This window comes from Ogataea angusta, assembly GCF_019207475.1.
Source record: "Ogataea angusta isolate 61-244 chromosome Unknown 61-244_NODE_5_length_850226_cov_91.758892, whole genome shotgun sequence".
In the NCBI taxonomy this organism is placed as follows: Eukaryota; Fungi; Ascomycota; class Pichiomycetes; order Pichiales; family Pichiaceae; genus Ogataea; species Ogataea angusta.
Genome location: NW_025065219.1, coordinates 320,764 through 333,949, shown reverse-complemented (window position 1 = coordinate 333,949; position 13,186 = coordinate 320,764). Strand labels below are relative to the sequence as shown.

The 13,186-nt window shown below is 53.8% G+C and overlaps 9 protein-coding genes across 9 annotated transcripts; 3 read left to right on the top strand and 6 right to left on the bottom strand.

Moving 5' to 3' along the window:
* Window positions 1-2: 2 nt before the first annotated feature.
* Window positions 3-1,958, bottom strand: KL928_002728 (uncharacterized protein; the record flags this gene model as incomplete). The annotated part of the gene is made up of 1 exon (XM_043203236.1): window positions 3-1,958. One exon carries the CDS (start codon window positions 1,956-1,958, stop codon window positions 3-5), a length of 1,956 nt encoding a protein of 651 aa, XP_043059882.1.
* A 197-nt stretch (window positions 1,959-2,155) lies between these two features.
* Window positions 2,156-2,551, bottom strand: KL928_002727 (uncharacterized protein; the record flags this gene model as incomplete). Its single annotated transcript, XM_043203235.1, has 1 exon — window positions 2,156-2,551. The coding sequence occupies one exon, from the start codon at window positions 2,549-2,551 to the stop codon at window positions 2,156-2,158; it is 396 nt and encodes a 131-aa protein (XP_043059881.1).
* Window positions 2,552-2,636: 85 nt separating this feature from the next.
* KL928_002726 (uncharacterized protein) lies at window positions 2,637-3,167 on the top strand (the record flags this gene model as incomplete). Its single annotated transcript, XM_043203234.1, has 1 exon — window positions 2,637-3,167. One exon carries the CDS (start codon window positions 2,637-2,639, stop codon window positions 3,165-3,167), a length of 531 nt encoding a protein of 176 aa, XP_043059880.1.
* A 43-nt stretch (window positions 3,168-3,210) lies between these two features.
* On the bottom strand, window positions 3,211-4,503 carry KL928_002725 (uncharacterized protein; the record flags this gene model as incomplete). Its single annotated transcript, XM_043203233.1, has 1 exon — window positions 3,211-4,503. The coding sequence occupies one exon, from the start codon at window positions 4,501-4,503 to the stop codon at window positions 3,211-3,213; it is 1,293 nt and encodes a 430-aa protein (XP_043059879.1).
* Window positions 4,504-4,973: 470 nt separating this feature from the next.
* KL928_002724 (uncharacterized protein) lies at window positions 4,974-6,089 on the bottom strand (the record flags this gene model as incomplete). The annotated part of the gene is made up of 1 exon (XM_043203232.1): window positions 4,974-6,089. One exon carries the CDS (start codon window positions 6,087-6,089, stop codon window positions 4,974-4,976), a length of 1,116 nt encoding a protein of 371 aa, XP_043059878.1.
* A 68-nt stretch (window positions 6,090-6,157) lies between these two features.
* Window positions 6,158-6,895, bottom strand: KL928_002723 (uncharacterized protein; the record flags this gene model as incomplete). Its single annotated transcript, XM_043203231.1, has 2 exons — window positions 6,158-6,607; window positions 6,674-6,895. The coding sequence occupies 2 exons, from the start codon at window positions 6,893-6,895 to the stop codon at window positions 6,158-6,160; spliced, it is 672 nt and encodes a 223-aa protein (XP_043059877.1).
* Window positions 6,896-7,080: 185 nt separating this feature from the next.
* On the top strand, window positions 7,081-9,429 carry KL928_002722 (uncharacterized protein; the record flags this gene model as incomplete). Its single annotated transcript, XM_043203230.1, has 1 exon — window positions 7,081-9,429. The coding sequence occupies one exon, from the start codon at window positions 7,081-7,083 to the stop codon at window positions 9,427-9,429; it is 2,349 nt and encodes a 782-aa protein (XP_043059876.1).
* Window positions 9,430-9,446: 17 nt separating this feature from the next.
* KL928_002721 (uncharacterized protein) lies at window positions 9,447-10,877 on the bottom strand (the record flags this gene model as incomplete). Its single annotated transcript, XM_043203229.1, has 1 exon — window positions 9,447-10,877. The coding sequence occupies one exon, from the start codon at window positions 10,875-10,877 to the stop codon at window positions 9,447-9,449; it is 1,431 nt and encodes a 476-aa protein (XP_043059875.1).
* A 245-nt stretch (window positions 10,878-11,122) lies between these two features.
* Window positions 11,123-13,174, top strand: KL928_002720 (uncharacterized protein; the record flags this gene model as incomplete). Its single annotated transcript, XM_043203228.1, has 1 exon — window positions 11,123-13,174. One exon carries the CDS (start codon window positions 11,123-11,125, stop codon window positions 13,172-13,174), a length of 2,052 nt encoding a protein of 683 aa, XP_043059874.1.
* Between the last annotated feature and the right edge of the window lie 12 nt (window positions 13,175-13,186).

Genomic DNA, 13,186 nt, shown 5'->3' with positions numbered 1-13,186 from the left:
AGTCAAACGTTGCCCAGCACAATCATGAATTTGAGGTGTTTGTCGTGGCCCTCGGGGAACGTTCCGTCCTCGTTGAACACGCAGATGCTGTTGCTTTTCCAGCCCCAGCTCTGAGATTTGTGGAAATCGTTTGGAACAGAGAGGAACGAGGTGATGGAGGGCTTTTCGCGCCTTGATGGAGTAAACATGATAAAGTACACCATGATAACGTTTCTTTGGTCTTCGTAGGTGAGGAACGAGCGTGGCTCCGTTCCAGGGCTTCTGGAAGATGGTGCAGAGGAGTCATTGAGAGACAGATCGTTCAGACTGAGCGAACTGTCATCCTGCACGTTCTCTTTTTCCTCGGCTCCGTGCAGGTTGCTTCCCAGCGGAGCCATGTTTCTTTCCATCCGTGCGTTCACTAGATCGTGGTGTTTTTTCGGCATGCTCTGGTAATTCACGTTGCCTGCGAATACGTTCGGATTCGTCAGACTGTATTTCGAGGACGACGTGGACCCGCTGTTGTTTGCTCTGTGCAGATACGCGCCTATCTGGTATGTGTTTTTCAGCTGGATCTTGTTCTTCTGGAGATACAAGTTCCAGTATGAGCCAGCATACCAGAAAGTGGTTCCGTAGACCCTCTTTTCCGTTAGAAGGTCAGACACATTTGCGAATGCGATAGAAAACCGAAACGGAGGAATCGAGGTCCAGCTGTACAGCCGCTCGAGTTTCGGGCTCTCGTCCTGGGTGGATTTCCCGTTCTCGACAGGCCCTGTGGCGGGCGAAGAGCTGAGCATGTCGGCCATTTTTCTGTCGAGCTCCGCAGGGAGGCCAGAAATGGTGGCGTCTTTGATTGGGATTCTAAACCATTTGGAATCGGGTGTCGGCGGCGAAGCGCTGGTCACGGTCGACGCTATGTTCGAGGTTCGCGAGCTGAGAACAAGCCGTTGCAGGTAAACCGCCTGCCATAGCGCCTTGTGCAATACCTGCGGGTCGATGTAGGGGTTGCCGTAGATATCTGTGAAAGATTCCAGCTCTTGGAGCTGTTCAGGACTCATGTGGCAGTAATGCAGTTTCTCGTTCAGCGTGGTCCTAATAGGTGCAATCTCGTCCTCGTCGTAGTTCGCCTCAATGCGGCGTTCTAGCAGCTTGATGATGAATATGCATCTGTCCCATTCGCTGGGAACAAAGAAGTAATCTTCGCCAACCACGTCTGCAATGACCGTTGCCGGCAGGTCGTCCCAAGGCTCGACGCCGACTTCCCAGCCGTCCGTCGACAGTATGCCCTTCCCGTTTTGTATAATCCTCTCGCTGGCGGCTCCGTAATTGCTCGAGACGGCGAACCTAATTACGTCCGAGATGTTCGCCATGTTCATGTTCTTGACGATGCAGTCGGTCGCCGTGCACACCGCCTCGTTGATGGCAAGATACTGGCCCACGGCAATCATGTTGTACGGGATTTTGGCCTCCTCTGCCGCGTTGACGACGCCGTACAGTCTCGAAATGGCTAGCTCGAAGCTGTGCTGGGTGATGCGCGGGTCGTCAAACTCCAGAACGTACTCCTCGTGCACGTGATCCTCGTCGTCGGCGGGCCATTTGAACAAGCTCTGGAAGTAGTCGCTTCTGTCCAGAACAAGCCGATGGAGCCTGTATGTGGCTCCAAACGCCATGACCCTAACGTCTGAGTAGGCTCCTTCTAAAAACCCACGCTTGTAGAAGTAGTCCGACACGGTTTCAGTTTTGCAGCATCCGTACGGACAGGAGCATGTGTTAGAGTCGGCTTGTGTGGTTTGTGCCGTCGATTTCGAAGGCGAGGCCTCTTTTAGTGACAGATCAACGAATCCCGATAAGGGCCCCGAGCCCGGGGTCTCAGAGCCCAGCAGCGGCGACGAAAGCTCTGGATCACGGTAGTGCGTGAGATTGCCCGGCGCCGAGCCGCGCAGGGGCCTCCGTCTGGGGGTGGAGCTGGAGGCAGACATAGAGAAAATAAATTGTCGCCGGATATATATATAAATAAATAAAATTGTTTTGTGGCTACTGCTGGAGATTGACGCATTATAAATCTATTCGCAATATGACAGATCACGGTACCGGTGAAAAGACACGGGTCTGTGTCCTGGAATTGCCATGGCTGGCGCACTATTTATTCTGATTGATTTGCCATCGATGCTTGCTCTCACTCGCTCTCCTTGAAAAGATCGTTGATCTTGCGGAAAATTTCCTTATCCTTCTCTGTCTCCTTGGACGGATCGTTCTCGTCGTCGTTGATGTCCTGCATCCAAAACAGGTTTCTGGCACCGCTGCTCAGGAACGTCAGCATGTACACTCTTCCGGTCTTGCACGAGTTGACCTTTTTCCACGTGACATCGCCAGCAATGACAAGCAATTCCTCCGACTCGACCCCGCCAACGGTCGTCTCGCGCGGTTTCCACACAAACAGGTAGAACTCGTCTCCCTCGTCGCTTTGGCTGATCACAATCTCGCCTTTGGTGGGGTTCGGCGTGTACACCTTGGTTTCCTCGTTGTAGTCGACCTTGCCGGCTTTGAATTTGAGAGGAGTGGAAAGAACCATGTTGGAATTAAAAACCTGTGGCAAACAGCGACTTATTTTTCAAAATACTAAAGTCAATAACTTAAAAATAAATTAATTATTATTCATGAATTTTCCTCCAGACGATATCAAAATTCTCGTCGAGGAGATCGCCGAACTGCTTCTGGCGCGCAAACAGACACTCTCAGTGAGCGAAGGTGCGTGCGGCGGACTTTTGAGCGCCTACCTGATCTCGCTGCCCGGCGCATCCAAATTTTTCGACGGAGGCCGCTTGGTGTATAGCCTCAAGTCTCGGCTCAAACTGAGCGGCTGGAACACGGACCAGATCAGAGACTACACGGGGCCGAGCGAGGCAGTGGTGCTGCGCCTGGCCAGGAACCTGCGGATCGAGTTTGGGTCCACATACGTGCTGTCGGAGTCGGGTTTTGCTGGGCCGTCCACTAGTGTCGGACTAGGGGACCAGGAGAGCATCACCGACTCCTCGAAGCAGGGAGTGGTTTATCTCGGGATCAGCGGGCCCTACGGAGACAGATCGTGCACAGTGAGCACGGGAAGCGAGGACAGGTCTGAGAACATGCAATTGTTTGCCAAGAAGGGGTTGGAATTTCTCCTCAGGGTGCTGAGGACGGAGGGGTGAGCAAACAAATTAAATATTTATTTTATTTCCACTATTAACATTCTCAATTAACAATTTCCTTCAATGCCTGTCTGATGCTGTCGACTCCCTTCACGAGGTCTTCTTTCGAGATGACCAATGGCGGAGCAAGTCTGATAATGTGCTCGTGGGTTGGCTTGGCCAGGACGCCGTGGTCCTTCATCTTCAGACACAGGTCCCAGGCTGTCTTGCCGTTGGTCTTGGAGTCGTCCACAACAATGGCGCACAGAAGGCCTTTGCCTCTGACCTCCTTGATGACGCCCTTGGACTCCTGCTTGAGCTTCTCGAGTTCTCCCTGGAAAAACTCGCCGAGCTCGGCAGATCTTTCCACAAGCTTCTCGTCCTTCACCACCTCCAGGGCCTCAATGGCCACGCGCGAGGCCAGAGGGTTTCCGCCGTACGTGGATCCGTGGGAGCCCGGCTCCAGAGTGTGCATGATCTCCTTGGAAGACAGCACGGCAGACACAGGCAGAACACCTCCCGAGATGGCCTTTCCGAGGAGCACCATGTCTGGTTTATTTTCTCTTGGTAGATAGTGCTCCCAACAGAGCAGTTTTCCGGTTCTAGCAATACCGGTCTGGATCTCGTCGGCAATAAGCAGAACGTTGTATTTTTTGCACAGCTCCTTGACACGAGCAAAGTAGTCTTTTGGTGGCACCACGATACCGGCCTCTCCTTGAATCGGCTCGATCAGAATGGCGGCGATTTTGTCGCCCGCGTTGGCGAACGCCAGCTCGACGTCCTCGATGTTGCCGTAGCGCAGGATCTGGTTGTCGGTTCCTGGGATCACAGGGCCCACTTTTTCGAGGTACGGGCCAAAGTGGTCTCTGGCCTCTGGATCGGTGGACATGCTGACGATGGCCAGCGATCTGCCGTGGAAATTGTCCGCACAGGACAACACGATGGCCTCGTTTGGAGCAATGCCCTTCTTCTTGTAGCCCCATCTTCTGGCCAGCTTTAAGGCCGTCTCGACGGCCTCGGCACCGGTGTTCATAGGCAGAACACACTCGTAGCCGAAAAATTCAGTGACATATTTTGCATACGAGCCGAAAACGTCCGAGGAAAACGCTCTGGACGAAAGAGTCAGCTTGTGGGCCTGCTCCACAAGGGCGTTGATGATCCGAGGGTGGCAGTGGCCCTGGTTGACGGCAGAGTAGGCCGACAGGAAGTCGAGGTACTCGTTTCCTTCGGGGTCCCAGACCTTGGCGCCCTGGGCCCGCGAGAACACCACAGGGAGCGGGTGGTAGTTGTGAGCGGCGTATTCGTGCTCGTATTCGATAGCCTTGGCAGAGGACAGGTTGAACTCGGGAGAAACCATTTTACGCTGAGTGGAAAAGTGCAGCAGCTTATATATAAAAGCGTTCGCCGTGGCCTGCTTCTAGCGAAAAATGGGTAAAAATCTGGAGTACAAATTTCTTAACGGAAAGAGATGGCGAATATATTGGATCATGCTATTTAGTGGAACTTCGGTTTGCCCGACACCGCGCTTTCGAGCGTGGCCAGCCGGCCGTTGAACATGTCGAGGTCCTTTTGGAGTCTGCGCAAGCTGCGCTCGTCCTCTGTTCGGTAGATCATGTTGGGGTACTTGGACCCCATTTGGTAAAGCACCAGTGGAGGGACTGCCATTCCTACGAGCAACGCAATAAAGCTAACCGTCAGTGGAACCAGAAAATTGTACGTACCTTGGACTTCTCAGGGCACTTATGGAGGACATTTTGCAATCAGAAAATGGTGGGGAAAGCGCACGTATATATAGACTTCCGCTCTTTTCTACCCCACTAATCTCCACTAATTTTCGTGGAGTTTGAACAAATTCCGGTGACCCCCGGACCTAAGCACAAGTACTAAATTGGCAACTGCACATGACAGGATAATGCACGCCATGACAAATCGCAGCGTATCTGACGTGGCCGATAAGACGACGATGTCGGTCCATTTGAAACGGACCGCCTGCGCGCCGTGGGGCTCCACCGTCTCCATGAGTGCGGTCTCCAGGGCAAACGCAAGCACCAGCCGCACGTGCTGCGCCACATGGCCCACGTCGATGTGCTCCAGGGTGTCGTGCTCGGTGTGAATGTACGGGTTCGACGCCGCGAGCTCTGACTCCAGAATGTACACCGCCGGGAACCCGTTGATGAGCGCCGCCGAGTGGTCAGAGCATATTTGGCCGCACCGCGTGCTTCTGTACGGGATCGTGCAATACGTGCCAATTAGTCGCTTGACGTATTTGGTCAGCGATTCGGCTGCGTAATCTTCCACCACCCCAAAATGCGGCGGTGCACCGGCGGAAAAACCCGTCATGTCCTGCTGCAGAAACGCAACGATGTCTGTGTAGTTGGCGAGGATGTCCAGCGACCCGCGCAGCCCGGGCTCCTCTGCCGCGTAGAAGTGAAATTCCAGCGACTGGCGAATTTCCGGTGGCTTTTGCTGCAATATTCGTATTGCCTCCAGCAACGTGACTATTCCTGAGAGATCGTCGTCGACGCCCGGAGACGACAGAAACGGCACCAAATTCACCGAATCCAGATGACACCCGACCACGACTTTGCTGTGCTGCGTCCCGGGGATCTTGGCGATGAGCGACGGCTGTCTCCATCCGTGGTGGTGAATATCCACGGAAACTCCGGTATCTCTGAGCAGCGACTCAATTTCCACGGCGAACGACTCGCCTGTGTCTGAATTGAACTCGCGATGGGGGAACGCCCCCGCCAGATGCCGCAACTGCGCCGTTATTCGGGTCTCGTTGATGCGCTCTATCAGGCCGTTTACTGTGTCCTGGTGGAGCTCGGACGGATACTCGAAGACGGGCACTTCAACCGGCCATAAAAGACCAATGTACCTCAAACTCGCCGTCTGGAGCACCAACAGCACCAGAGAAATAGCCAGCCCAATAATCGGTGCCATAGGATTTTGTAAATAGTAGTAGTGCCCTATTATTTTATACTGCACTGCCCAAATGCCATTTTCGCTATTTAAAATATCACATCGTCCTCTGTCTGCGCAGTCAGGTCAGGCACCTCCTGCGATTCCTGTCTTGTGTCTTCCTGCGACTGCTCAGCAAGAGCCTTGGCCTTCCGGGCAGCGTTCTCGGCATCAAGCTGCGCATTAGCCTGCTGCTTCTTCTCCTGCACTTTCTTGAGCCGGTAAAACTCCTCTCTGTCGAGCTCGTCCAGCTCCGAGTTGATGTACGCAATCGTGTTCTCCGTGCGCGGGATGATCACGTGCTCAATGGCGTTCACTCTTCTGTTGGTCACCTTGATCACCTCGTCCAGAATGACAAATGCCGTCTGCAGGGACGCAAGATCAACCAGCGTCTGCACACTCTTCGTGTAGACGTCCTTGGCTTTCTGGACCTGCTGTCCTCCTCTTCCCAGACCCGTCATCTTGAAGTCGTTGATGCTCTCGTCGATGTCGGCCTCGAACTGCGGCAAATACACTCCGGAAACGTTCTCCTGGCGAGCACGCACCCGGAATCGTGCTTTGTTCACAGATTCCTGAACCTGGTACCCGATGTTGCCGCCTGTCGCGTACGAGACCTCTGCGAGCGAAAACGCCGCCGTCTGCATCACACGGCCCATCTTCCTCTTGGCGTCGTCTATCCGTCTGGTGATGTCTCTGAATCTCTTTGTCAACGCTTCAGATTTACGTTTCAGTAGCGAATGGCCCTGCTGAGCCCCCTTCAGCTTCCCCTTCATCAAACTCAGCGTCATCCGTGTCGGGAAGACCTGCTCTCTGGCTTGTTAGCGTCCAAAACAACCGTGTACCTACCTGTTTGCAGACGACATGTTTGATAACTTGTTATAAAATGGTTAATTTTTTTTGGCTGCCTGTGCCGGGTAGCGTCCAGAAAATAATAATAAAATACCCCGGGCTGTGCTCTAAATATTTCATTAGCATGTCCGCAGGTTTGGTGCGACCAGACGATTTGGACGCAGAACTCGCGGTCCACAAGGAGCCGTATCTGCTGAAGAACTGGCTGGAATATATAGATCACAAGAGGAGCGCTCCAGAAGCTGAGCTTTTGCGGGTTTACCGACGCGCACTCAGACGCTTGCCTCAGTCATTCAAGCTTTGGACGGGCTATCTCGAGCTGTGCCACGAGCTGGCCGGTAAAGGAGACACAGAAGTGCTGATCAAGGCGTACGAGCACTGCCTGTCGAATTTGAGCGAGTTTCCTGTTCTCTGGGAGAGATTCTTGGTGTTTCTCATAAAAAACCTCGATCAGCTAGATATCTCCTACGTCCGGCGACGGTTCAACGAGGCATTGCAAAGTTTGACCGTTTCGCAGCACTTCAGAATATGGAGGGTGTTTATCCGCTTTGCTGACATAGTTGGCGGACGCACCAGTTTTGCAGTGTACAGGCGATATTTTGAATTCAGGGCAAAGCTTGCAGACTACAGCGATTTGTTTGCAGACCTTCCTGATTTGGATACAGTTATAGACAAGCTAGTGCTGCACACGGACTCAGAAGACCAGTTTGCGAAGCTGGGCCCGGTTTTCGAGACAATAGCCCAGAATACCAGTCTTTTGGTGCAGCTCTCCATTTCAGAGTTCGGCCTATACAGCACGTATTTCAACCTGCTTTTGGAGTTTGGAGACGAAAAGGACGCAACAAAAATGTACCAGCATCTTGCTGACAAGTTCGCCGACCAGCGGTGCGTGCTTTCGATAAAACTTGCGGCCTACTTCGAAAAGAAAGCTAGGTATTTGGAAGCAGAAGACATTTTTGAAAAGGAGCTAAAAAGAGTCAACAACCTGCACGATTTCCAGCTGATTTTCGAGGCCTACACAGAAATGGAAGACAGAAGAATGACGTCCTTATCGCAAAGACTCGACGACGACGCCGCGTGCGAGCTGGACGTCCTGATGGACAGGTTCGAGGACCTGCTAGCCAGGAGAAAAATCCTGGTCAGCGACACGGCACTGCGCCAAAACCCCGACAACGTGCACGAGTGGCTGAGCAGAATCGGTCTGTTCGACGATAAACACGAGGTTGCAGACTGCTACGCGCAGGCCGCCGAAACAATCCGACCGCAAAAAGTGCAGCAGCCAGGACTCTTTTCTAAATTCTGGATCCAGTACGCAAAGTTCTTTGCCGAAAACGGCGACGTCACCACGGCAAGAAAAATCTTCCAGACATCCACGAAGGTCCCTTTCCGCCACATCGACGATCTGGTCGAGATCTGGCTGGCCTGGGCAGAGTGGGAGCTGGAGAAGGACCGCGAGCGGGCAGTAAAGGTGCTTGAAAAAGCCCTGGAAACCCCAAAGTACGACGGAAAAATCAGCTACCGGGACGAGGATCTTAGTCCGCAGATGCGCATCCACAAGTCCACGAGACTCTGGCAGTACTACTTGGACCTAATAAAGAGCTCCAAAAATTTGGAAGCAACACGCAAAGCGTACGACAGAATGATCGACGTCAAGGTCGCCACTGCGCAATCGATCCTGGACTACGCGGGATATCTAGAAGACAAGAAGCTCTACGAGGAGTCGTTCAGGGTCTACGAACGCGGAGTGCTGCTTTTCCGCTACCCGGTCGTGTACGAGATATGGATTGTCTATCTTGACAAAATACTGCATTACCAACACCAACTCTCGATCGGCGTCGAACGAATTCGAGATTTGTTCGAGGATGCACTGCAAAACTGTCCTTCCGAACTGTCCAAGCCAATCTTCGAGCTCTACGCGCAGTTTGAGGAGACCAGGGGCTCGAAGCTGCTTGCTCTCAAGGTGTACCGCCGGGCCATCGAGCATACCCCCGCCAATGTCGAGAAAGTGGAGCTGTACAGACTGCTGGCGGCCAAGACGGTCCAGTTCAAGAGCCTTGAGAGCGCAAGAGAGGTCTACCAGAGCGCGCTCGAGTCCGTGTCGGTCAACGCTCCGGGCTTCCTCGACGTGCTAATGCAAGGGTTTGTAGACCTCGAGGTGCGGCTGGGCCAGTACCGGCGGTGTCGCGAGATATATCGGTATGCTGCGCGGCTGTTGGTGCAGTTTGCAAAGCGCGACCAGGACGTGGAGCGTGTGTGGAGTCTGTGGAAGCAGTTCGAGGTGGACAACGGGTCGGAGGAGAGCTACAAGGAGCTGCTACGGTTCAAGAGGCATTTAGAGAGCACTGTGGTGAATGTGCGTTCCAAGACGGCGGATTCGATTGGATTTGTGCACAAGGAAACCCGTGGCACTTTGGACGCTGCCGCGACGGGCAACAGTGCCGAGATAGCGTTGGATATAGACGAAATGGAATAAAATGTCGCGTTGCAAGTCTAGGAAAATCTATCGTCGATCCAGTGCTGGGTGCTCATTTGGCTCAGTCTGCTGAGCGCTCTGGCAAACGCAAAGCGTTCCTCATCCAGCGTGCCGAACATGGCCGCCTTCTTGGCCACTTTCTTGTCGAAGCCGTGGTTTTTCACCAAATCGTCGTTTTCCAGAGCGTCCTCCACCTCCTCCGACGTGGTGCGCGACAGCGAGTAGTCGCCGTCGCCGATGTCCTCGGGCTCCACAAAAATGTCCGTGAACGGAGCAGCCGCCGTGACGGCGAGACACCCGTGGCTGTCGTAGACGGCGTCCAAAAACGTAATAAATCTTCGCACTCGATCGCGCACGTTGACGCTCAGATACGGGATATCGGTGACAATGAACGCTTTGTAGGACGAGGCCAGCGTCAGGTAGTCGCCGGCAGCAAGCGGCTGGCCACAGAGCTGGTCGAAGGTGAACATGGCAACGTTGGGCGGCGAGCTGAGCGGCACAACAAGGTCGCGGCCCCAGATCCGCAGCGGCACGTTGTCCCTTGGCGGAACTCCCTGCGCAAAGAAGCGGTACCAGGTGTCGATATGCTCCTTTTGCTGTCTTCGCGACGCCTTGGAGTCGAAACGGATGCCTGGTTTAGGGAAGTAGTACACAGAGGACAGAGGTTTGGGAATTTTCCTGTAGTCTGTTGGCGAGTTTAGATAGATGACCTTGGTGGTTCTTTTGATCAGCTGGATGCAGGGAATGAACGACTCGCGCTGGATTCCGTTGATGTACAGGTCGTCGGGGGCCCTGTTGGACGTTGCAAACAGAATAAGGCCGTGGTCCGGCCGCAGAACCAGGTTCAGCAGCCGTCTCAGCAGCATCGCGTCCGCAACGTCGGTGACCTGGAACTCGTCGAAACACAGCACAGTCGATTTCTGCGCCAACTCCCACGCCAGCAGCGGAATCACGTCGATGTCCTGCTTGCCCCCATGTTTCATCTTGAGCTCGTGCGAGCGTTTGTGCAGGTTTTGCATGAACTGGTGGAAGTGTACTCTGCGCTTGGTGAGATGCTCAGGGACAGTTTGGTAAAAAAGGTCCATCAGCATGGTTTTCCCGCATCCAACGTCTCCGTAGAGATAGATACCGTTAGGCACAGAGACAGCTTCCTCGGGGGCCGCCTTTCTCTTCCTGAAAATCGACCCAAATACCTTCGACAGCCCTGTCGTGGGAGTCAGGTCTCTGATGTCCGGCTCGTCCACTTTTGGGGGCCGGTAACGGACAAGCTCGGAGTATAACCCCTCCAAGCTGCTCAGGATTCCCCGCTGGTACGGGTCGTCCTTCAATCTGTGCTGAGCCACCAGGTGGTCGTATCTCTGTAGGGGCGACGTGCTCTGGCGGCGAATACCGGCCCTGTGGGCGCTTCGGCAACCGAGCTGGAACAGCGAAGAGCGTACAATCAACATGAAAAATATCCGACTCGGAGAAACGCCGGATATAGTGAAAGTGTACCTTAGAAGCTAAATTGCTGGACATGTATGCTCCGGCAGGGGCAGTGAGTCCCCCAATGGCTATGGGACAGCCACCGGAACACTGTAGCTGCGTTTACGTGCTGGTGTGCTGAGGACCCTGACCCTGCTCTATGGCCGGGTAAGCCGTATGCAAATATAGATATTTTTTGTAAAAATATTTAAAAAATATTTCATTCAGTATGTATATTCACCGGTGTCGATTTGTGGACTATACGCCGCACACGGTGACGTCGCTTGCATTCTCGCACAACTCCGTGAGCGACAGCTGTCCGCACGGGCTCCGTTTGGCCGTGGGTCGCGCCGACGGGTCGATAGAGGTGTGGAACCCGCGAGGAAGACACACCAACTGGCTCAAGGAGCACGTGATTCCCGGGTGTCGGGGCAGATCCGTCGAGGGACTCGTGTGGTGCAGTGATGAGGGACACTCCAGGTTATTTTCCATTGGCGGATCGACGTATTTGACCGAGTGGGACGTTGCGAAAAGCGCTCCTTTACAGAACCACGACTGCAATGCGGGTGTGATATGGTCTTTGGCCGCCAACCAGTCGCAGAACAAAATTGCTGTGGGCTGCGAGGACGGCTCGGTGGTGATAATCGACATTTCAGGCGGTCCTGGCGTGATGGAGCACGAGCGGATCTTGCAAAGACAGCAGTCGCGAGTTCTGAGTCTATGCTGGAATAAAGACGACATGATCATTGGCGGATGCGCAGACGGGCGAATCAGATGCTGGGACATCAAGGGACAATTACTACAGACACTAAGAGTCGACAAGTCGAAGACAGAGAGCACGCTTGTGTGGAGTCTCTACATGGTCGCAAACGGGAGCCAGCTGGTTTCCGGAGACTCTACCGGAAGCGTCAAGTTCTGGGACATGAAACATTTTGTACTGCAGCAGAGTTTCAACGTCCACGAGGCAGACGTTCTGACGCTGACAGGAGACATGAGCGGCACCACGGTGTTCAGTGCCGGAGTGGACCGCAAGATATTTCAGTTCCAGCTGGTTGACAAAGGGAAAAAATCGCATAAGTGGATAAACAGCTCCAACAGACTGCTGCATGGCAACGACGTGCGTGCCATGGCGTCGTACGAGTCGCGCAATCTGGACCTGTTGGTCAGTGGTGGTGTGGAAAGAGTGGTTGCCGTGAATACGCTAAGAAATTTCCAAAACAGCATGGTGTTGAAGCTTCCGCTGAACGCTAACAATCTGATAATAAACGATGAACACAGACTGTTGGTGATGTGGCAGGACCAGACCGTGAAAATATGGCGTTTTCTGGACAACCAGCAAAAGATACTGGCCGCCAAGCTCACCCTCTCGGACCCTGAAAGCATCAGTCAGGTTGCGATCTCCAAGAACGGACGGTATCTGGTTGTTGCGCGACTGAGCATTGTCCGCATCTACGAGCTGATCGAGACGGACGCCGACAAGCTGCAGGTGGTGAAAGTGCCGGCTGCCAAGCTGGAAGAGATTGGAGCCAAAAAAGTGCGCATTCTTGACAGCCTGGGACTCATCCTGCTGGTGACACATAGCAATGAGTGTCTGAGTGTCCGCTTCAACGTGGACGACGACGACGACGTGTCTGAGTTCGACGAGGCCCAGGACGTGGTAGAGTACGACGTCGAGAATGCGTGCGAACTTTTGGATGCCAGCCAGGACTCACGGCTCGTTGCCTGTGCCGGCTACAACGGGAAGATCTCTGTGCTGGACCTCGGATCTGGCGAGGCGCGCGTGCTGGTGAGACTGAACGAGGTGCCGACAGCTTTGCGGTTCACGTCCAACGACACGCTTCTGGTGGCTACCATGGAACATAAGCTCTACGAATTCAATTTGGACGGCGAGTTGCACACCGAGTGGTCCAAGAAAAATAGCGAGAACATGCCGCAACCGTTTCTGTCGCTGCCCGGCCAGCCGTATGGAGTTTTCGAAACTCCAGACCGGTTCTGGGTATATGGCGCCAGCTGGATAGCATTTTTCGACGCCAAAACACAACTTCCCCAAAAACAGGCCAAGGGCAGGAAACGGCCTAGGAGCAAGCCGAACGGAGTGAACGGCTCTGTCAACGACAGCACAGAAAAGGAGGTCTCTGACAAGACGTTTTGGTTCACCAACAAGTACAAGAACCTGCTGTTGGTAGACAGACTGTCGGACGACGAGCTGGTGGTGGTCGAGAGGCCTGTGGAGGAGATGCCGTCGCCGCCAGCATTCAAGCTGGTGAAATATAATATCTAGAGAAAAATTAAT